The sequence below is a fragment of the Puma concolor genome, chromosome E1 (assembly GCF_028749965.1).
Source record: "Puma concolor isolate L17-30 chromosome E1, mPumCon1.1.hap2, whole genome shotgun sequence".
NCBI lineage: Eukaryota > Metazoa > Chordata > Mammalia > Carnivora > Felidae > Puma > Puma concolor.
Genome location: NC_141680.1, coordinates 37,531,285 through 37,553,716, shown reverse-complemented (window position 1 = coordinate 37,553,716; position 22,432 = coordinate 37,531,285). Strand labels below are relative to the sequence as shown.

Genomic DNA, 22,432 nt, shown 5'->3' with positions numbered 1-22,432 from the left:
CAGCTCATAAGCTAATGGACACACTCACAATCTAGTGAGGGTACACGTGTGCTTGCGTATGGGTGTGCATGTGTGTTCATGAATGTGTGAGCACCCGGCTGGAAGACTGCACCTGTGAGGGCTGGTGTGGTGACTTGCACGGAAGTGTGAGTGTGCAGGTGAGCATGTGTGTTTGCACGTTATGACCACAAGTGCAATGAGTGTGCACCGCGCACGAGTGGGTAGGTGCACATGCATGTGTAGAATGCACAGGTTTACACGAGTGCCGGAGGGTGGTGTGGACACGTGCGTAAGCACGTGTATACGTGAGCTTGAGGGTGTGTGTATTCCTGCGATCTTGTGTGCACACCTGATACCCCCCCCTCAACCCATCTTTTGCGAATTCAGAAACATCAGGATGGACTCCACCTTGAATGCCCCTGCTGCACGCTGTTGGGCTCAGACCACCTTGCTACCCCTCCCGTCCCCTTCCCCTACGCCTTTGCCCGGGGAAGGGGCAGAGGTAGGGATCGGGTGTGGACCAGGAGGTGAGGGGCCGGGCGGGCCTTCCTGCTGAGAACGGCTGGGAAGGGAGCAGAGCCCCGGGGAAAGAAGCCGAAGCTGGAGGCAGAGGAAGACGGGTTAGAGAGTGAACCCGGCGGGGTCTGCAGCCCAGAGGAATGGGAGCCGCGGTGGGGACGCCCCGGTCCCTGAGCCCACAGCAACCGGGAGCGACACGCCGTAGCGCGGACCGGGCACTGGGTACCGGGGCGGAGTCGGGAGAGGCTCTGAGGGCCCGGGCGCGGAAAAGCGGCCGCGGGGCGCGCGGGCGCGCAGCTCTCCGCAAGCCCTCCCTTCCCCTCCTCTCCCCTCCCGGAGGCGGCGGGGCGGGCGGGCGCGGTTCCGGGGGTGGGCGGGCTGGGCGGGGGAGGAGGCGGGGCCGCCGCACTGGCTTCTCCCGGCCCCTCCCGCCCGCAGCCAGAGCGAGCGGAGCCGCGGCCAGCTCTGGGGGGCGGGCGCTGGAGCGCAGCGCCGCGCAGCCCTATCCGTCCGCGGAGCGGACTCAACTGGAAGCCGAGCGCTGCCGCGGGAGGCGGGCGATGGGGGCAGGTGCCGCGGGCTGCGCCATGGACGGGCCGCGCCCGCTGCTGCTGCTGTTGCCGCTGCTCCTGGGGGTGAGTGCTAGCCGGAGGGGAGCCCGCGCCCTCTCCCCGGACGGGAACCCCAATGGGCTCAGGTTCCGCCAAGGGAAAACAGAACAGAGCGAGGGGGTCCCAGATGCTGGGGGTGGATGGCGGGCGGGGAGTTCCAATGCCAGGATCCACGGAGGAGCGTCTAGGGTTCTCAGAGCGCAGAGGCGACCCTGAGACCGAGGACAGAGATGCGCGAGACGGGCGCGGGGATGCGGGTCCTCGGGTACCGCGGAGGGTGTGTACGGCAGAGCCGAGAGGGGCTCTCTCGGATGCCTGGGTTCTTCTGAAGAGGACGCTTGGATGCTGGGATCTCGAGGCGACTTTCCCCCTGAGCATCTTGATCTCTGGAGGGTCGTGGGACGGAAGGCAGAGGAATGGGACGGGGATTGGAGATATGAGGGACAAGCGGGGCTGGGGCGGGGAACCGGAGACGAGGAGATAGAACAATGGGGGAGGAGGTTGGAGGGACTGGAGGCAGAGGGGACCGGGCATCGGACAATGAGGGCCAGGCAGACAATGGGGGGGAGGGGCGTAGGAGGGTGAGCTTCGGGGAGCGGGGGTCGGTTGCAGAGAGAGAAGTGGGTTAGGGAGGGCAGAAAAAGGACGACGGCGAGGGAGATAGATGCAAGCAAATTGAAAGAGGACGGAGAAGGGAGAGCGGACCCTGAAGTGGTCGGGGCCCCGCCTTCTCGCCGAGGGACAGTGGGACCAGCAGACAGCGGAGGGACGGACGTTTCCCGCGCCTGTCGCGTGCTCTTTCTCGCGGCCTCGCCCAGTCTGGGAAATGAGGCTGGGAAGGGAGCGCCCACTTCGCCGGGGCGAACCCGTTCCCTGGTTCCCCCGCGACCCGCGGGCTCCTCCGACGCGCTGATGTTCGCGGTTTGAAGCAGCGCCTAGGACCGACAGGGATGGAGCAGACACCGCGCGACCCGGTCAGGCCACAGCCAAGTCTCAGGGCGCAGAGCGCTGGGATTCGCAAAGCGGGGAAGGTCCCGGCGGCGCGCAGCCCCGGGTCGCGCTGGCCGAGGTGGCCGGCAGGGGGCGCTGAGATGCGACGGCTGTGCCACCCGCAGCTTCGGGCGCGCCTAGGGCTGCGCGCCGCGCCCGCATTCCGACCCCGTCAAGTTAAGCAACCCGAGCGCCGCACCCGCGGTTCGCTGGGCTCCAGCGCCCAAGCGGGTCTGGATACCGCCCGTGCCCCGCCCAGCTTTCGGTGGAAGACGCTGGGCACCGAACCAGACGGAGGCGCTCAGGTGCCTCGGATCCTGCCTCCGCCTAGGATTGCGGGTCCTCTTGAGCATCTAAGTCCGTCCGGTAGTCCCAAGATACTCAGGAGATGTGACCTGTGGGGGCCCCTGAACGGCACGGAAGAGGTGTCATCACTCTCCCTGCCATTTTCATCTCTCATCTGACCACTGCATCCCCAACCCCCATCTTACAGGAAGGGAGACAGAGGCTCTGGGAGTGTAAACGACTTGGCCAAGATCTCACAAGCAAGTTAACTCCCCAGTGCTTGCTAGGCCGTCCCTCACCTGATTCCCAGCTCGGTACTCCCCATACCTCGGAAGGAGGCAGCGCGGCGTCCCAGCTCGTTTCTTCGCGGGGGCGGGCTTGAGGCCATGCCCAGAGTGGGCGGGCGGTGGAATGTGGGGGCCAGGGTGGGCAGAGACCCTCTCCGGGCACTGGCCCCATCCCCGAAGCTCAGCCCCTTGGAGCTGTCAGCACCTGTGGCTTCGCCGGAGATCTGGGAGTGACCGTGGGCATGGTTGCTGACTAACGCGGCGGCTTAGAGAGGCATCTTGACTCGGGGGGTGGGACTGGGGTGGCCAGGAGTGCAGAGCTCAGAGGGACGAGGGCGTGGGCTCCAGACCAAGGCTGGAGAGAGTCCTCCCCCCACCACCCCAGTAGAGAAGGGGCGAGGAAGGAGGGGAGCTGGGCGCGGAGCGCCTGGGAGCTCGGGAAGGTGGATCCCGCGCAGAACGCGGCCCCCAAGCGCCTGCGGCTCTGGCCTCCGCCTCGCCGCGGGTCTGCTGTCTATGCGCCCGCTCTGCGCGCCGCGGCGGTCCGAGGTTCTTCCTGGGCCGCGGCGAGAGAGTGCTGAAACCAGAGCGCGTCCCGGCGGCTCGGCTGGCCGGCCGCGCCGGTAATGGAGGCACTTTGTCATTCAGACGTCTGTAACCGGAGCCGCCGGGCTGGCTAATGCGCCTAATAGGGATGCACCGAGCGCAGCAAATGAGAGGACAGGGCGGGGGAGGCGGTCGGGGATGGAAGGGGTCCCCGCTCCCCTGTACCCGCCGGGGTCCATTCACACGCCTAGATTCCGCCCTGGGGGTGGGGGGTGGGGTGGGGAGGCGGGAATAATAAAATCGGGCGAGTGCCTACTATGTGCCACGCACTGCCCTGGGTAATTTCTACTGTGTCATTTAATCCTTATAAGATCCCCGCAGAGTAAATCTAGTTATTCCCCTCATACAGTTAAGGCAGTTGAACCTGCCAGACGTTCAGGCATGAAACCAGGCTCCCCCAGTTCGGAAGGGGTGGCGCCCCTGTTGGAACCCGGGATGCTTGGCTTCGAGTTTATTCTGTCCTCCGTGTGCCATCACCACCCCACTCCCCGCCCCCCCCCCGCCCCCGCCAGCCTTCTAGATCACGGAGGGACACGAGGTCCTTGACCATCACTAGCCCTCAATATTAGATCTATGTCCTATGTCCTTGGCGCCACAAATTTGGAACTGAGCCCCTGCCCCCCACCCATGGTCTCCCCCCCCCCCGCCCCCTCCCATAGCCTCCATGCAGCATCATCCTCAGTAATTAGCTCTTGTCTCCTACCCTAAATTCAACCTCTCTCTAAAGGAGTGGCGCGCATGTGGCAGTGTCTCTCCTGGGTTTGCATCGACCTCAAAAGACCCTCCACGTATTTGAAAACTCTCCAGCCCCCTGGCGGTGGTTAATGGCTCCATTCACCTAAGGACCCCTTTGCGGAGACTGTTGTGAATGGTTAGGGCTCATCCCACTGAAGCAGTCATACAGTTTCAAATTCTTTCACCTATTTAGTGTGTTTTCTTGTTTGTCCAATTAAAAAAAAAAACAACGTTTTAAAAAGCCCGTTCATCTGAGGATGGGTCCACCTTAGTTTTTTGAAAGCCTTGAGATGGTGACAAGATTGCAAAACATTCTCAAAAAATGGGATGAAATCACTCCATTAAGTTGGAAGTGAATGAGTGTAATAGATGTACATTTCAGGCCGATGTACATTTCAGGCCAATGTGGCTATCATTTTGGTAAATTGATCATTTTGGAGCAAGAAGCCTGAATCCTGGTCATCCCTCCTTGCTTCCCGATATTGCCCCACTTTGGACCGAGCAAAGGTGTGACACAGGCCATGAGTCAAGCCACTTGGCAGAACGGCCTCTGTGAGCCTCAGTTTCCCCATCTGTCAGAGAGGAGATGAAGGCAGTCCCTCAAGTCTTTCCCCTTCAGCATCTTGGCTTCTGATGTCACTGTTTGAAGTGGTATTTTCTCTCCCTCAAGGGACTGTGACTTCCCCCAGGGGTCAGTGACCATGTCGCATTGGAAACTCTTAGTTTAGCGCTCAGTAAATAGTTGTTGACTAGCGAATAGTTGTTAATTAATCAGTTATCTGTAAGGAGAACAACTCCCATCCTCCTTTGGTCCCTGTGCCTTCTTCAGACTCTTCCTGGTGGGTAAGTCTATCTTCGTGCCTATCCCGCCCCCTCCTCTTAGATAGTTTCCTCTCTCTGGGGCTGACTACAACTCTCCCCTCCCACTTGGGCTCAGCAGCTCAGCCTCAGACAAGACACTTCCCTGACGACCAACATCTATCGAACTCCTACTACACACCGGACGGACTCGCATAAATTATTTCCTGTAATTTTCATGGCGACCCTGAGCCGTAAATATTACGAAGCCAGACTTTTAGGTGGGAAAATGGAGGGCTCAGGAAGACTGCGGTTTGCTCCCAGAGTAGCATACTGTTAAGTAGCAGATCTGGGGTGTTTTGAAATAGGACACACAAAACAAGCACAGGAAATGCCTGGGTACTAATTATGTGGCCTGGTGTCCAAATGCAAGACTTGGGAGAAGAGAGGGGATCGCAGGGAGGGCAGGCCTCGAGGAAGAGGGGGCTTGTACGGGATGCGCAACTGCCATCGACAGACCCCCTCAGCGGGCCCAGCTCTCTGCTGACCTCAACCAACTGGAACCCAGCCAAAAGCCACAAAAGCAGCAGGAAAGACCTTGGTGGGGGTGGGGGGCGGGGGGTGGGGGGTGGGGAAGAGGGATCTTGAAATGTATAAACACCTTCTTCGCTTAATGCCTACAGCAATGTTAGGAGACAGGTATTGTCACCATCACCTAAAGATGAAGAAACTGAGGCCCAGAGACACTTCAGCCTGGCCCAGGTCACCCAGCTCTAAGTGATGGGCCAGGATTCAGAGCAATGGACACCTCTGAGGAGGAAGGCAGTGTAGCTTGCCCCTTTTCCCCGGAGAATGGCCCCCTCCTGGTTCAGATCCTACCGACACTCCCGTTTTATCCCTCCCAACCCAGGCTAGTTACGTGCTTTCTACAGATTCAATTAGGTCTGGTAAGTTAGGGCGGTGGGGGAGGGGCTGCTCAGGTCACACTCTGGGAGCAGCGAAATTGACAACTGATATCTTGACAGGAAGGAGGGAGGCAGAAACACTTTAAAAAAAAAAAACACAAAAGGGCTGACAGGAGAACTCAGACACAAGAGTGTGATAGTTTGGGGTAAAGACACAAGGGCTTCACTGCACGGCAGCCCAGAATAATCACTGGGGTTCAGCACTGAGTCCCTGAGTCCTGGGGAAACTGGGCAGGCATGTTCTGGAGTCAGAAGGGCGCAACCATGATGCTTTACAACGGAAAGCATTAGAGCGGCAAATCCTCTAGTTCATATTGTATTTTCATATTCTCAAATTCCATAAACATAGGTTTTGAGTCCCTACTATGTGCCAGGTGCAGGGGCAACCACAGCGCTGCCCCCGGGGAGCTGACGGTCCAGTAGGGGACTCTGCGGACAAGAGCCGTGACCAGGGAGAACTGTAACAGGGCACCTCCACCTGATCTGAGAGGGGTGGGGGCCACAGGACCACTTCCTTGAAGAAGTGACGTTTAATCAGAGCCCTCGAGGATGAAAAGAAATCCAAACAGACCTTTCTGGAATCTCGCTCTCCTCCTGGGGGAAAGCCTGCATCTGGGACACCACCCACTCCCACCCCTCATGGCTTCCGGTCTGTAGAGATGTTCCCAGGTCGGTGTTCCTACCACCTGGGAGGGGATGGTGGCAATACCCAAGGCCCCCCTCCTGTGCTGCCTGCACCCTCCCTGCTGGTCACTTGAGGACCATGAGCCCCCTCCCAGACTGATCCCACCTGTCCATCCCCCTCCATCCACCAAACCCTAGGGAGACCTCAGAGTACTTTATTTATTTATGTTTGAGAGAGAGCGAGTGGGGTGGGGCCGAGAGAAGGGGAGACAGAGAATTCAGGCACTGTCAGCACCGAGCCCGATGAAGGACTTGAACTCACGCACCGGGAGATCATGACCTGAGCGGAAATCAAGAGTTGGCCGCTCAGCCGCCCGAGCCACCCAGGCACCCCTAGACCTCAGAATATTTTAAAGGGCTGGAGGGAAAGGGAATATTCTTGGCTCTGATCTGGCCAGTGTGGAAGCAGAGGGATATCCAAAATGACCTTTAACACTCCCCTCTGGTCCCATGACCCCAGAGCCCATACTTCCTCTTGGCATCAAAGGAGGGCTGCATGGTCTAAGGCCAGGGAAACAGGCTTTGGAGTTTTATTAGACATGAAGAATTTTTTTTTTTGGTAAGGAATAGAAACATAAAGCAAGCGGCCAGCACTCCCCCCTCCCCCCACCCCAGGGAATCTGGTGCTAAATCGTTCCATCCATGAGCAAAGAGCAAAGATGCCTCCGTGGCAGGAATCTGACTCCCCTTTCCCCCGGTTCCAGCGCTGTTCCCACTGGCTGCATGGGGGGCAGGGAGAGGGGAGGGCTGGTGGCTGGAAATCAAACCCTGGTGGAGCAGGGTGGCCGGATGGTGAGGGCAGCCCCGTTTTCATCATTGATAACAGGCGTCCCTTTCTCCCTTCTTGGCTCCAGACTCTTGCTAATTGGCCCGTTCTCTGCTCTGGCCCTGAGTGGTCTCTGTTGCCATCCACGAGGAGAGGCAGACTCAGAGAGGGAAGGCAGAGATGGTCAGAACTCCAGTGCAGAGTCAGGATTCGAACCCAAGACCCTACCCCCTCTGCCTTCTGTTCTTGGGTACAGACACCTCCCATCTAATATTCAGGATGTGGGAAGGTAGAATTAAGGCCCTGGAGCAGGGCCCTGCTAGCCTTTGTTAGAAAAGGGCTCCCCTCTGGGTAGATGGGGTGCAGGTGCACAGCTTTAGCAAGTGGCATGTGGGCTAGAATTTAGCTTCCAGTTGCCCCGTTGGCTGGGAGCCCTGTGCCAGCTGCAACCTGTACCTGCCCAAAGGCCCGCTGCTGGGTCTCAGGCCGCCTTCCCCAGGTGGCGCATCCTTGGGATTCCAGAAGCTGCCTTAACCCCAAGATGAACTCTGCACAAAGTCAGCCTCCGGGGCTCTGACCTCACACCCCCAGCAGCCGGCAGGGGCGCACTGTCCCCCCCACCACCTTGCTTCCCCGCCAGCTTTGATGTGCCTGATGCCTCCGTGGTGAGCTCATCCCCAGCCCAGGTGGTTCCAATAGAAGGCTCTAGGAGGGGGGTGTTGGATCCCCCGGAAGACCCCCTCTCTCCCTTCTCTTGCCAGTCTGACCTTCTGATCTCCCCCCACCCAGGTGTCCCTTGGAGGTGCCAAGGAGGCATGTCCCACGGGCCTGTTCACCCACAGCGGCGAGTGCTGTAAAGCCTGCAACCTGGGAGAGGGCGTAGCCCAGCCTTGCGGAGCCAACCAGACCGTGTGTGAGCCCTGCCTGGACAGTGAGTACAGGGTGGGGGTGGGGGGAGGGGCGGAAGGGCACATCGGGCCGGGAGGAACGGAGGAACATGCCCGCTAGAAGCCTTATGCGCGTTCTGCCTCCAGGCAGGGTCTCCGGCCCACCTCCGTGTGGTCTGACCCCATAGAGGAAGCCAGGGGGGAAGCGGAGAAGGGATGCAGGGAAGTATGCGGAGGACCTGATGAGGGATCCCCAGGGGGTGCCCCTTCCCAGCCCCCAGGCAGAGAGGCCTGGTAGAAGAATGTGGCCAGGTGGGAGGAGGCGCTGATGCTAAGACCAGCTAAAAATATCATCCGCACTGCAAAATCAATGGCTGCCACTTACCCTCACCGGGTTTGGGGGGAGTGGGGGAGGATCACATCCTGGCTGCCCTGGAAACTGACCTTGGGGGATCCTGGGAAGGTGTGGCTACCCTTCTCCCCCCCCCCACCCCCCCCAGGCCAACTGTTCTCCAGCTCTGACCAAGGAAGCGTAGCTTTCCAGAGGGGGTGGGAATGGGGGCTGAATCAATGTCAGGATGTCCTCCTCGCTGTGGGCTGGTGTCAGAGGGGAGAGGGCTGCTGTGGCCTGTCCTACCTGGGATTTCCTTGGGGAGAGGGGAGAACCCCATTTTCCAGGGCTGCTGGATAGGGGATGCAGAAGGATGGCAGGTCTGGGGTCTGAATTCTGGGTGCTTTTGACCCAGGAGTCTCTGTCCCTGCGGGATGCCCCCGGCCTCAGTTGCTGCCTTCAGGCCATGGGCTCAGTGCTCTCTCCCTGCCCAGAAACCTTTCCTCTCTGCCTAGATTCACATCCTGCCTTCTACCTGGCACTCACTGCCCGCCTGGAGGGCCGGTGGGAACCATCCTAGATTAGGCTTTTAAAAAAAAGTGTATTTATTTTGAGAGAGCGAGCGAGCGAGCGAGCAGAGGAAGGCAGAGAGAGGGAGAGAGAGTCCCAACAGGCTCTGCACTGTCAGCGTGGAGTCCAACAACGGGGCTCGGTCTCATGAACTGTGAGACCATGACCTGAGCCGAAATCCAGAGTTGGCTTAACCAACTGAGCCACCGAGGTGCCCTCAGATTATTCTTCAATCGTGATGGAAACAAGAGTATAGGAACCGGGAACCCTGAACCCACCCGCCTAGTCTGACCTCTGGATGCCTCTCCACCACCACCACGCAGGTGCACACACACACACACACACGCGCGCGCGCGCACACGCACACAGCCGATCGGCAACACCAACTCCTCGGTGTCCCCAAATACAGTTTTCCTCTCTCTGCCTGTGGATGCTGTAATTCTATCCTGCAGCAGAGAGATGCCTGGACCTCAGGTGGAGAGGCTACACACGCTGTAATGCCTTTTGCCACCTTGCCTTCTGGCCACTGGCCCTGGCCTAACGGGGTTTCCATCCCAGGGTGGGGGTGGGGGTTGGCCAACCGTTGGTTACCTGGAACCTCCCGAGTTTGCCTCTCTCGTTTCCTAGACCCCTGCCTAGTGCCTCTCCTCCCTGGACCCTAAGTCTCCCAGGATGGGACCCTACCCCCTTCTGTCAGAGCAGGAGGTAGGGGAGAGGAGCCTGGGAGAGAGGGAGGCTCTGGCATCTGCAGGGAAGGGGAGACAGGAGCAGAGCCCAGCAAGGAGGTGGTGGCAGGAGTCCCTCCCGCGTGTCTGCTTCCTCTGTTCCCCTCCCCCCCCTCCCCCACCGCTCCAGCTGTGTTAACAGGCCGCCTTTATAAGCTCACTTTATGGGATGGAGACCCCAGCGGACTTTCCCTCTGTCCTCAAAACGTTTCCACAAGGAAACCCATTAAGCTCCCGCCTTCATTCTCTGCCAAAAAAGGCCACATTTTCCCCACCCCTTAAAACCCCCTCCCAGGAGTTTTCTACTACTAGTTTTCTGTATTTTCCCATGGGCAGGGCCCCCCTTCCCCTCCCCCCTCCAGTGTGATTGAAACCCACGCCCCCTGCCACATGCCAACCAGACAGGATCCTTCTGTTTGCATAAACTGGACATCCTGCTTGACTGTGTATGTTTGGAAGTCCCTTCTGCTGACTATATCCTTGCTACTGAAGTTCACGGGGCTTACCACTGCCCACCCCAGGGGGCCCAACCTTTGTAGGGTCCCTGCTGTGTGGCTAGTGCTTTATGGTAGAATTTCATGTATTCCTCACCACAACCCTGTGAGCGGAGATATTATTCTCCATTTGACAGAGAAAGAAAAAAAGCTCAGAGAGGTTAAGTAAAACACCCGGAGTCACACAGCTAATAAGTGACAGACGCAGGTTTTGGGTCCAGGTCTGCCTGATCCCCGGGAAGAGAAACACAGGAGTTCCTCTGCCAGAGCAGACTTGACACTGGTCTCCTTTCAGGCTTGTCTTGTCTTCTGTGTTGTCTTCCCTCCTCAGTTTCTCTCCCTTTCATTCGGCTCTGCTTTTCTTTCTTTGCTTCTGCCAAAGATCGTGACCCTGTGCTCCATCTGGACTCTGGATTCCTTTAGATAAGGTTAAGCTCAGAATTGCAGGCCTCGATTTCCCCCCCCCAGTGGGGAAACCCTAGTTTACTTCCGCCTCCACATTCTGAACACCCCCTCCTTCCCTGGTTCTCGGTTCCTAAATTCTGCTCTTTCTGCCCTTGAAGCCAGGATGAATCCTCTTGGATTCGGACTGGCACAGAGTTCTGCACCTGGGCGAGCAGGGGTGAAGGATCTGTGCCTTCCCCGCTCCTCGCACACGGAGGAGAGGACCCTGGCATCCCCTGGCGTCCCTCTCCTTATTAGATCAGAGCTCACATCCATTACGAGAGGACTCTACGGGCAAGTCCTTCTTGCTGTCTAGCGTCAATCCCTCCTATTGTTGCCTTGTCAGGGAGACCATCCCCACCCTCAAGAGCCCAGCCCTTAAGCAGCGTGGGGTAGCGCCACGGGTGGACATTCTGCGGTCTCACCCTAGTCAGGTCACACCTGGGCCCCCCACCTGCGCACAAAGGAATGGAAGGGCAGAGGGGGCGGGAGGCTCCCTAAGCGAAGGCCCGCCCGTGCCTGGGTTGGGTTCGCAGGCCAGCTCTGGCCCGCGGGGAGGGCTGGATGGGAATCACGCTCAGATTATTCCTTAATCATGCTGGGAACAAGGGTACTGGGCCGGGAACTCTCTAAGAGAATTTAACAAGAAATTTACCGGCTCCAGGCGGGTTACCCCGCCTAGCCTCGGGGGTCCGTGCTTCCGGCCCTGGGGCACTGGGCTGGGGGGTGGGGAGGGGCCCTTCCCAGGAGGCCTGGGACCCCTGAGGAGGAGGGTGGGGCTCAGGGAGGGGCCCCTGCGGGAGGATACCGGAGGGAGGGAGCGCCTCCAGCCCCCACGTCCCGGATGCCCGGAGGGCAGGTGCCGAACTTCCGTGCCCACCCCCAACCCGCCCCCACCCTGCCCTTCCATCTGCCCTCAGGCGTGACCTTCTCGGACGTGGTGAGCGCCACGGAGCCGTGCAAGCCGTGCACCGAGTGCGTGGGCCTGCAGAGCATGTCGGCGCCGTGCGTGGAGGCCGACGACGCCGTGTGTCGCTGCGCCTACGGCTACTACCAGGACGAGACGACGGGCCGCTGCGAGGCGTGCCGCGTGTGCGAGGCGGGCTCCGGCCTGGTGTTCTCGTGCCAGGACCGGCAGAACACCGTGTGCGAGGAGTGTCCCGACGGCACGTACTCGGACGAGGCCAACCACGTGGACCCGTGCCTGCCCTGCACCGTGTGCGAGGACACTGAGCGCCAGCTGCGCGAGTGCACGCGCTGGGCCGACGCCGAGTGCGAGGGTGAGCGCGCCGCGGGCAAGGGCGCCCCCTGGGGGTCGAGACGGGCCGGGCCTGCTGGGTGGCCTTGAGCGCGCCGCCACCCTCCCTGAAACCCCCAGGCCCAAAGGACCCCCTCCCATTATTTCCTTCCTTGGGCTGAGTACTTAGAAAGCCCTCGTCTGGCCCCCAGGCCGCAGCTACTACCCTGGAACTCAGTTCCCGCGGCTTATTCATCTGTGGGACTGGATGGGCAACAGACAAGCAACTCAAAGGTGGCCTGCGGGTCAGAGCCCAGTGCGGGACATGTTTGGTCCTTGAGCAGCCTCTCTGGCCTGGACGAGGGGCTTGAGGACCCTCAGGAGTTGGGGCCCTTTGGCTCTGAGGCCTGGTCTCAGTCCAGAGTGGTTTATAGCCTTGGGGAATGGAATCTTCGCTGTCGCTCTTGGAGTGACGGTTGGGAGGTCACCCTTGTCTCTGGACCTCAGTTTCCTCATTGGTCATACAGCTTCCAGGGATGCTGTGGGTTAGGGAAGGTGGCTGGCCCTCGTTAACTTGCTGTGTCTGGGGGAGGGGTCAACAGTCATTGTTACCGTTAGCCGAGGAGGACATTGGACTCAGGGGACACTAAGGAGGTGGTGGGGGCAGAGGAAGCAGGCCTGGGGCTCAGGAGCCCAGGGATAAGACAGAGCACTCCTGGAGGGCTGTGGGTCTCCAGGGTGGCTGGGAACTGGGTGCACCCACCTTAGTCAGGCATGGCGCCCCATGGAGATGAGACAGTTCCCGGGATGGGAGGAGGAAGCGCTGTGGCAGCCAGGGCAGACCCATTTTGGTTTCTGGTTGGTGACATCCATCTCCGGGGAGAGGTTGTCAGTGCCTTTCCTTTCTGTCCATTGCCCTGTGGCTGGGTACCTCGTTAGCTACTTGCCTTTGGCTGCTGTCCCCTGAACAGCCTCCTTTGGGGAACCCCAGGTCTCACGGGGGAGAGACAGCCTTTGCCCCATTCCGATGGGACAGATAGGGTCCCAGGATTTAGTTCCCAGGAAGCCCCCCCCCCCATTCTGGGGGAGGCAGCACAGCCCCTGCCTTCAGTCAGCCCCCAGTCATTTGTGGGGGGGAGGGGGATAGATTCCCCTGCTCGTGGGGAGCACGCCAGCCTTCCACATCCTGTCATCCCTGGCTCGGGGAGCACACGGTGGGGAGGGTGGTTAAACATGGGCTGAGGCCAGGTATGTGTGTGAAGCTTCACGCACTGGGGTTGGGAGGGGGTGTTGGGGGGGGGGAGGAGTGGGGCGCAGAGCAGAGCGATTCCGGTGGCGATTGCCCTCGGCTAGGAGACAGGCAAGTGGCGTCAGGCACAGGGCAGAGCAGGGAGGGGGTTCCAGCAGCGGGCAGCAGGCAGGCGGGCAGCACGATTCAGGGGCAAGTCTGGACCAGCCGGTGGGGGGACTTAGTCAGGGGTGCGGTGACAGCAAAGAGAGGTGGTGGCTGTGGGAGGGGTAGGCTCTCCCTTCCCAGGCGTTCACGCATTCCGCCCAGATACCACCCTACTTTCCCAACCAGCCTGAAGGAAGAGGGTGCCCCTGAGGGCTGTGTTTATCCCTGCCCCTCTTCCCTTCTCTGAGTTTCCGAAGGGTTAAGTGTCAGCTTGGAACAGAAGGAACATTTCAGGAAATGGAATCGGATTGTGGTTTGGTCACCTCCCCCCCCTCCCCCCCAGTGCATTGTACTTTCTTGCATATACATTTCAGGTGTCAACATGGTGACTCACTCAGCCTTGGGGCAGAAGGACACCCCCCCCCCTTCACCCCCTTGTTCCAGTGAAATTTGGATTTAGGAGTAACCTGCTCCCTCTTTCAACCCCCAAGTCTGACAGCTCCCATTCCGGAAATGGCTGTCAGGACTTGCCAGGGGCTTAGCGGGTTGGAATGCTGGTGGACATGGCCACATCTGGATTTCATCCTGCTGTCCTCCCCCCACCCCCGCTAGAGGGGATCAGAGAGATGAGGAGAAAGTGCCCTGGACAGCCCCGTCTTAGCCCGGTCTGTCCCCTTAATGCCACTATCAACCGGTCCCATTTGAGATTTCTCGAATCTCTGTGATGGCCTGATTCACCAACACCCCCCACCCCCCACCCCTTCCACCCCCGCCAAAACCTTCAGCCTCTGGAGTGGGGTCGGTCCTAGCCAAGTTGTATCTCAGCCTCAGGGCTCAGGCTGCCCCGCCAGTTTGCCCAGTCTCCTCGCAGGGCAAGAGAAGACCCTCCCCAGTCCCAACACCCTGTCTGGGGCTGCCAAAGGACAGGGCCGTGTCTCTTCCACTTCCCGCCCTCCCCCCTCCCCGGACTGAGCTAGGGGAGGCGGACGATGGGGCAACAGATGGCAACCCCCTCCCTAATGCCAGCCAGATGGATTCCAGATTCACATCTGGGGGCCTTACCCCTCAGAAGGTGCTGAAAATGGGGGCCTTTGAACCGTCCACGTCTTGAGCCAAAGAGGCCCAAGGGACCAGTGGGCAGCCTCAGCTCCGACTTGGGTGGGCAAACTGGGGGCTGGGGGGGGTGCAGAGCCAGGGAGCGAAGTGCCTCTCCTTCACCCCACTGGCATGTTCCGTCTGGTTTCCCTCCGTGCCCCAGGCGTAGGAAGCGAGGATGGATAGGGTAGGCAACTCTGCCCAGACAGGTACCCCCCGGGCGGTCTGGAGCCCACAGCCCCCGGTCCTGGCCCTGGCTGGGTGGCAGAATGGAAAATCCCACCCACTAGTGCCCGGAGGTGCCAAGTCCCCTGTCAGGGAGGCTGGCAGTGCCCTGCTGGCATGTTCGGGCCAGGTGGGGGGCAAGGCGCCCCCCCCACCCCAGCAGCGGGCAGTATCTTCTTTGTAGGTCTTTTCTCCACCAACAGTCTGCTTCTGCCCAGGGAAGGGGTGGGCTACCCAACACCATCTTCTCTGGGTGGCGAGATCAGAAGGTTTGGTTTGGGGGCCGCACAGGGCAGGAAACGGAGGCTAGCCACTGGGCGGTTTAAGGATTGGCTGGAGGGGAGCAAGCCAGCTGGGCACCCCCTCCCCTGCCCAAGCTGAGAGCTAGGACATCAGAGACCGGGAGGGAGGCTGAGTGCCAGCTCCTGGGGAGGTGGTTTGCAGGGAGGTATCTCTCTGTCCAGGCCTGGGTATCTTCATCCTTCCCAAGGACCGGGATGACTGGGGCACTGGGACCAACTGGGACCGGAGACGTTCCAACATTTCCCCAGCGGGCTTCCCGCTAGAAGCTTCCTGGCGCTCACTCTCTCTTCTTTGTGTGTTTACTTCCCTGCCAGGCTTTTGGGTACCCAGGGCAGGCAAAATAGATTCCTAGGACCACGGCTACAGCTCAGATGGATGGGCGCCTAGAGACCATCTCTCTTAATATCCCCCTTCTAGAGATGGGGGAATTGAGGTCCTGAGCGGTGTGTGCAGAGTCCCATAGTAAGTCAGTGACAGAGCTGAAGGGGACCCCGGTCCGTCTTCTCCACCGTCATGACTCATACGCACGATGTCAGCTCTCACCCCTGTGTGCAGCTGGGCACCCTAGCACCTGGAGCCCGGCCGGGGCTGGGGAAGAAGTGGAGGGGAGGGGTGGGGGTGGGGGGACGGGCCCTCACTCCTGTAGTTCCTTCTCCCAGAGATCCCTGGCCGTTGGATTACTCGGTCTACACCTTCGGAGGGCTCGGACAGCACCGCCCCCAGCACGGAGGAGCCAGAGGTACCTCCAGAGCAAGACCTCATAGCCAGCACGGTGGCAGATGTGGTGACCACAGTGATGGGCAGCTCTCAGCCCGTAGTGACCCGAGGCACCGCCGACAACCTCATCCCTGTCTATTGTTCCATCCTGGCCGCTGTGGTTGTGGGCCTGGTGGCCTACATTGCCTTCAAGAGGTGAGAGAGGGGATGGGGGACAAAGCCGGGTCTTTGCTCTCAAGTAGGGCTTAACCGTGACCTTGACCTGAAAATTCATCCCCTTTTTATTTTTTTTAATTAAAAAAAAAGTTTTTTTTAATGTCTATTTATTTTTGAGAGAGACAGAATGCGAGTGGGTTGGGACAGAGAGAGAGGGAGATGAATCTGAAACAGGCTCCAGGCTCTGAGCTGTCAGCACAGAGCCCAACGTGGGGCTCGAACTCACGAGCTGCGAGATCATGACCTGAGCTGAAGTCGGACGCTCAACCGACTAAGCCACCCAGGCGCCCTTTCATCCCCTTTTTATTTTTTTTTATTTTTTTAAAAAAATGTTTTATTTATTTTTGAGACAGAGAGAGACAGAGCATGAATGGGGGAGGGTCAGAGAGAGGGAGACACAGAATCTGAAACAGGCTCCAGGCTCTGAGCTGTCAGCACAGAGCCCGACGTGGGGCTCGAACTCACGGACCGCGAGATCATGACCTGAGCCGAAGTCGGCCACTTAACTGACTGAGCCACCCAGGCGCCCCTTCATCCCCTTTTTAAACTCAACCCCAAACCATGGTCATCGTCACCAGCAGCTGCCCCATGCCAGGGTGTGGCAGGTCAGCAGGACGCAGGCAGGGGACGGTCTCTGACCGGTTCTGCCACCAGCCCCACCCCCCCTCTCATGCCGCTCCCCTCCCTGACTCCCCAGGCCCCCGCTGCACACAGAGTTTTCTTCACCAGCCACCTGTGCCTCATCCCTCAAACCCTATTTACCCACAGTCACCTGTGTGTGCCTGTGTCTCTTCCTTCCCATGGCACACCTGGGAAGTTGTGGCACCCACACCCAGAAATTCAGGATGTGCAAGCACTTCTGGAAAGTGCTTGAAAGGTTTAAGTGCATTTTCCATTCGTGGAAAAAAAAAAAAATCATCCAAGGAATACATGCTTGTTTGGGTAAATGCAATACAAGGCCAAGGTCTTGTAAAGGAAAAAAGTAAAAGCCTTCTTTTATCTCCTCAAGTCCCACCTCTCTTCTCATTGGAATCTGTTTGGAATGGATCCTTTCCAACCGTTTTGTGTGCCTTTGTAAACACACGTACGGGAAACTTTTTATAGTTATGTGTAAACACGCAGAGGGTTTTTTGGGGTTTTTTTTTTTGTTTTTTTAGGGATCAGCGGGATCACACTATACATGCACCACAACTTACGTTTTCACTTAATCTCCCTTGGGAGAGCTTTTCGCGGGACATAGGGATTATCTGATTGCTTGTAACCACTCATTCAGTGTATGCGTGGATCATAATTTAGTGGAACAGTCTTCTATTGATCCACCATCCATTCCATGAACGTTCTTTAAATTTTTTTTAACGTTTATTTATTTTTGAGAGAGAGAGAGAGAGAGAGCGCGTGCGCGCGCACGCAAGTGGGGGAGGGGCAGAGAGAGAGGGAGACACAGAATCCGAAGCAGGCTCCAGGCTCCGAGCTGCCAGCCCAGAGCCTGAGGCAGGGCTCAAAGCCACGAACCGCGAGCCCATGACCTGAGCTGAAGTCGGACGCTCGACCGACTGAGCCGCCCAGGTGCCCCTCCATGAACGTGCATTGGACGTTGGCGCTTTCAGTGCGAGGCCGGTGGGGGCGGGGAGGTTGGGGGTGAGGGGCGAACATGGAGAGAAAGGAGAACCTTAGGTACCATGGTGGGGGGGGGGGGGGTTGTAGCTGGGTACCTACCGTGGCCCCGGCCCCACGCATCAGAGCACAGATCCCTTAGCCGCCCGGCCAGTGTGGCCCCTCACCCGCTGACACTGGGCCCATCCTGTGGCTCCAGGTGGAACAGCTGCAAACAGGACAAGCAAGGCGCCAACAGCCGGCCCGTGAACCAGACGCCCCCGCCCGAGGGAGAAAAGCTCCACAGTGACAGTGGCATCTCTGTGGACAGCCAGAGCCTGCATGACCAGCAGTCCCACACGCAGACGGCCGCCGGCCAGGGTGAGCAGTGAGGCTGGGCGGGGTGAGGCCGGGAGGAAGGTTAGACCGCAGGAAGGACCGCCCGAGGGGCTGGTTCCCAGGGAGCAGGGCCTCTGCGGAGGACGGGAGATGCGGGTAAGAGAGGTCTTTCCAGCGGAGAGATGTGGGAGATGGGAGCTTTGACAGACTGGAGCATCCAGACTCATCAAGCTAATTGTCCCTCCTAGGGCTAATTACTCCCCAAAGTGGCTGCAATTAGCCTCCTGCTCCGGACTTCTGGGGAACACGTAGTTAATTATGGACCCTAATTAGTGGCCCAGAGCCCAGTTCCAAGATATTTGCTGCAGTTGAGTCTGGGGCTAAGCCCTGTCCCGGCTCATCGTCGAGGGGCAGGGACGGGGTTACACGGTGGGGTTGGTGCCAAAGCTGTGGGGCGACAGGGGATGTGAGTCCGCACCCCTGGGCCCCTCCGCAGCCCTGCCCCACCCCCCTCCATCCAGGACCTCATCTTGGACTCCTCTGCCTCTAGGCCCTTGGGGCTTCCCTACATTGGGAGGAGAAATGCCTCAGCCCTTCTTGGGTCTTACTCCAGGCCCCCCATGCCCACTGGGGAAAAGGGGGTCTGGAGGGTAGCCCCTGACTCCCCCACCCCCACCCCCACCCCGGGTTCTTGGCAGCCCTCAAGGGGGACGGAGGTCTCTACAGCAGCCTGCCGTCAGCCAAGCGGGAGGAGGTAGAGAAACTGCTCAACGGCTCTGCGGGGGACACGTGGCGGCACCTGGCGGGCGAGCTGGGCTACCAGCCTGAGCACATAGACTCCTTCACCCGCGAGGCCTGCCCAGCCCGGGCCCTGCTCGCCAGCTGGGCCGCCCAGGACAGCGCGACGCTCGACGCCCTCCTGGCCGCCCTGCGCCGCATCCAGCGGGCCGACATCGTCGAGAGCCTGTGCAGCGAGTCCACGGCCACGTCCCCGGTGTGAGCCGACCCGGAGCCCCCCCCGCCCTGCCCCCACATTCCGACGACTGATGCTCCAGCCAACCCCCACGGGCCGGCGTCAGAGCTGAGCTCCTCTGGGCAGGGCCTCAGAGCCCGGACCCCTCCACCACAGCCCTGTCCTTGCTCCCGTGGGGCCCCCCTCGCTTCTGCTCACTCTCTCCAGTGCCAGAAGTGCCCCTGCCGCCTCTCCCGCCCTGCCCCTGCTCATCGCCTCTCAAACCCTCTGCTCCCTTCTTCTCCTGGCACTCCTATAGGTGGGCCAGCCCCCCCCCCCCCGCCCCGCCGCCCCCGACCTCGACCTCAGCGGGTGTCGGGCCTGGGGGGCTGACACCAAGGACGGTGTTGGGGGTGATGACAAAGCCCCAGAGACTCAAAGGGAGAGACTGAGGAACCAGAGCCATGGGCTCTACACTGTGAACTTGGGGAATGAGGGACCATCATTGTGGCCTACATCCTCCCTCAGCCCCCTCACTCCCCTCTCTGGCCCAAGACGAAGATGGTCAGAGGCTTGTTAGAGCTGGAAGGGGGGTTTTGAAATCTGGTCCGCCCCCACCCCTTGTTTTTTATACAGGACAGTCGGGCCCAGAGAGGGAGTGGCTTGTCCAAAGCGCCCCAGCAATGGAGAGGCCAAATGTGGGCTGCCCCACCCCCACCCCACTCTCTGAATTAGGGGGTGTGGCCCTCAGGTTTACGTGAGCCTGAGAGCCGGGGGCAGGCGACCCTCTGGGAAATGTCTCAAAGCCAAATCCAGCCTGCCCTCCACCATCTCCAGGCCCGTCCAACCCCCGTGGAGATGGGATGCTGTGCCCAAGGCCTGGCCCGTTGATCCGTCTCGATCAGTGATGGATTTGATCGAGCGTGCTTTGGGGTTTGTGCTTCCCTTTGCTGATCCCCCGCTCAGGCACGTCCGTGTGGCACCCGTGGTGCGGCCCAGCCTGCCGGGTGCCCTCCATGCGGGCACAGACCAAAGCCAACGGAGGCAGTGTCTTCTAGAGCCGGCCCCGGGGGCCAGGGACTAAGGACCCCCCACCTGCAACAAACAGATACAGAGACACAGAGAGGATGAGAAATCTCGCTTTCCTCCACAAGTTCTTTCCCTTGGGCCGGGGCCGGCTCCTGCCCAGGGCAGCTGCCAGAGAAGCACGGGGAGGGGGGAATTGGGAGTCAGCTTGCTCCGTTCCCTCGCCCCTGGTCTGGCGGGCCAAAGACGGCTGAGGCCCGAGCTGGCGTCTGCCTTCCGAGGGCCTGCACGCGGAGGAATGCACCCCCATCCTCCCCTTTCCTGCAAGTGTGGGTTTGGCTGGGCTCCGAAGGTTGCAGTGGAGAAGAGTGGACCCGGGTGGGAATGCAGCAAGAGGGAACAGAGGTCGCCTGCGGCCCCGCACAGGGCCTCTCCCGAGTTCAAAGGACCCCGCAAAGGACTGTTTGTTCCCTAGCTTGGTGCCAGAAAGGGGCCATGAGGTCTCCTGAGGTCCCTCCTGGCCTGTTCTGTTTTGCTTGATGTTGGAATGAGTGTGGCGCCCCCTCTATTTAGCATGAACGAGCCCCCACCACCCATCCCCGAGCCCCAGGCAGGCTGTGCGCTGACAGGCACCCCTCTGCCGCCCAGGGTTCTCCCGACTCCGTGTAAGGGACTGGGGGCGTTGTAAGTAGATGGCATTTCTCCGACCTCAACCTGATGGGAGGAGGAAACTCACCTGCTGGCCCCTCACCTGTGCACCTGGAGAGCGGGACAGAATCAGTGTATTTATTTTCCTCCCGAGCAGCTGGGGAGGGGGTTGGGGTACCGCAAGTATGTTTTAGCATGTGTTTGGTTCTGGGGCCCCTCCTGCCTCCCTTTGGGCTGAGATGAAACCCTTTTGCCCTTCTCCGCGCCCCCCCCCCCCACCCGCCCCGGCCAACCTCCGCCACCAGCTGGGGGCTGTGAGCTCCAGACTCCCTGTCCTGTCCCCCTTGCATCCTGTGTAATCATTTCTTGGGCCTTCCTAAACCTACACATAAAACAAATGATGAGCATTAAATAGCAAAGAAAGAAAAACCGCGCCAAGAGATTTTTCGGGAAGCGCACGTGATCTGAGCCAGCGGGGGCTGCATGTGCTGCGGGGACCCGGGTATCCTTTCTCATTGCGTGAGCTCCCGTCCTATTGTTCCCGCCAACCCCCCCCCCCCCCCGAAACGGGGAGTTTTCGCAGAAATCAAGCAAATTCACATGGGTAGCCACGGAGTAAATTTAAGTGGGACAGGGAAGGAGTGGGGGCCCTTTGCCCCCAGATTTGGGAGAGGAAAAGTGAAAACAGCCACGCAGGAAGCTCGACCGCTGTGAACTTGACCAGATGTCAGAAGTGAAAGTGACCACAAGGGAGCCAGAGGCTTGCGGGGGGGGGCGGGCGAGGTCACCACCCCGCAGCTCCCAGCCACCCACGTGGCCTGGGAGACACACACTCACACCCACACACATGCACATACACAGGGTCTGGCTCCAGATGGCCTGGCAGGAGCTGGGACTGTTTGGCCTGCAGTTAGGCAGACCCCTCCCTTGGCGGCTCTCCGGGGCAGGTCCTAACCTCGGCTCCTGGCAGCCTGGCCCAGGAGCTGCAGGGCCTGCGCTCCTCGCCGAGGCTGGCCCGGGAGCGGGTCAGAGCTGCTTGGCCTCTGCTGGTCACTTGGCCAGGTCTTCCGGCGGGGCTGGCTTGTGGTTGCTGGGGAGGGCCACGGGAGGCTTGCTGTTCCCAGAAAGGACAGCAAACAAGCCTTCCTGGTCTCGAGATCCTGGCTGGGGCAGCCGAGTAGAGGGGTGGTGGGGGGGAGGCCGTCTTCCATACCCACCCCCAGCCTGTGAGGACCGTGGGGAGGGCATGTGGAAAGGGGTGGCTCGGAGTAGGTAAGAGGGATGGTCCCAGTGCTTAGATAACCCCCAGGGTGATGGGGGAGACCGTCTCTGTCTCAAGGGAGCCTCTTCTCGTCTGCTGGAGAGAACACAGTCCAGGACTTTGGGTGCCTCTAATCTGATGAGGGAGGCACAATTCCTGTCCTAACAGAGCCCCATTCTGACAGCGGCGGGGCGGGGGGGGGGGGTGGGGAGGGGGGGGAATGCTTCTGATTTGGTGGGGGGAGAGCCAGATGCTGCCCGCGGGAACAAGGGAGACGGCAGACAGGCCTTGCGTGATGTGCAGAGCCGTGAGTGGGGGCGCCCCAGCCCAGACCCACCCCTACCAGGGGTTAGGGAAGACTTGCCAGAAAAGGGACATTGAAGCGACCTTGCGTGGAGTCAACAAGCTGGGGGCGGAGAGTATTCCTGGCAGAGGGACGCAGCTCAGCCAAGGCCCAGAGCACATAGGATTGGGGAGTGGGGAGGAAGCTGGCCTAGGCTCCCTGGGTATAGGAGCAGGGAGCCTTACAGACGTCATACCAGACATTTGCACCCTCTCCCTCAGCAATTGTGAAGAAACCCTCTCTGCCCTCCGCCTAATCTCCATCCCTCCTTCTCTAATCCCCCCCCCCCCCCGCAAGGGTAAAAATGCTTCATCAGCTTCCCATTTTTAATGTCGCCCTCAGAGGGGTGTGTGAGGCCTCTGCCGACTCCCCCAGATTCACTGC

General features: G+C 59.9%; 1 protein-coding gene across 1 annotated transcript; it reads left to right on the top strand.

The window, feature by feature from the left end:
• The first annotated feature begins 951 nt into the window (after positions 1 to 951).
• Positions 952 to 20,873, top strand: NGFR (nerve growth factor receptor). Its single transcript, XM_086687044.1, has 6 exons — positions 952 to 1,154; positions 8,036 to 8,177; positions 11,618 to 11,977; positions 15,613 to 15,865; positions 17,700 to 17,860; positions 18,517 to 20,873. The coding sequence occupies exons 1-6, from the start codon at positions 1,080 to 1,082 to the stop codon at positions 18,816 to 18,818; spliced, it is 1,293 nt and encodes a 430-aa protein (XP_086543170.1). The 5' UTR covers positions 952 to 1,079; the 3' UTR covers positions 18,819 to 20,873.
• The last annotated feature ends 1,559 nt before the right edge of the window (positions 20,874 to 22,432 follow it).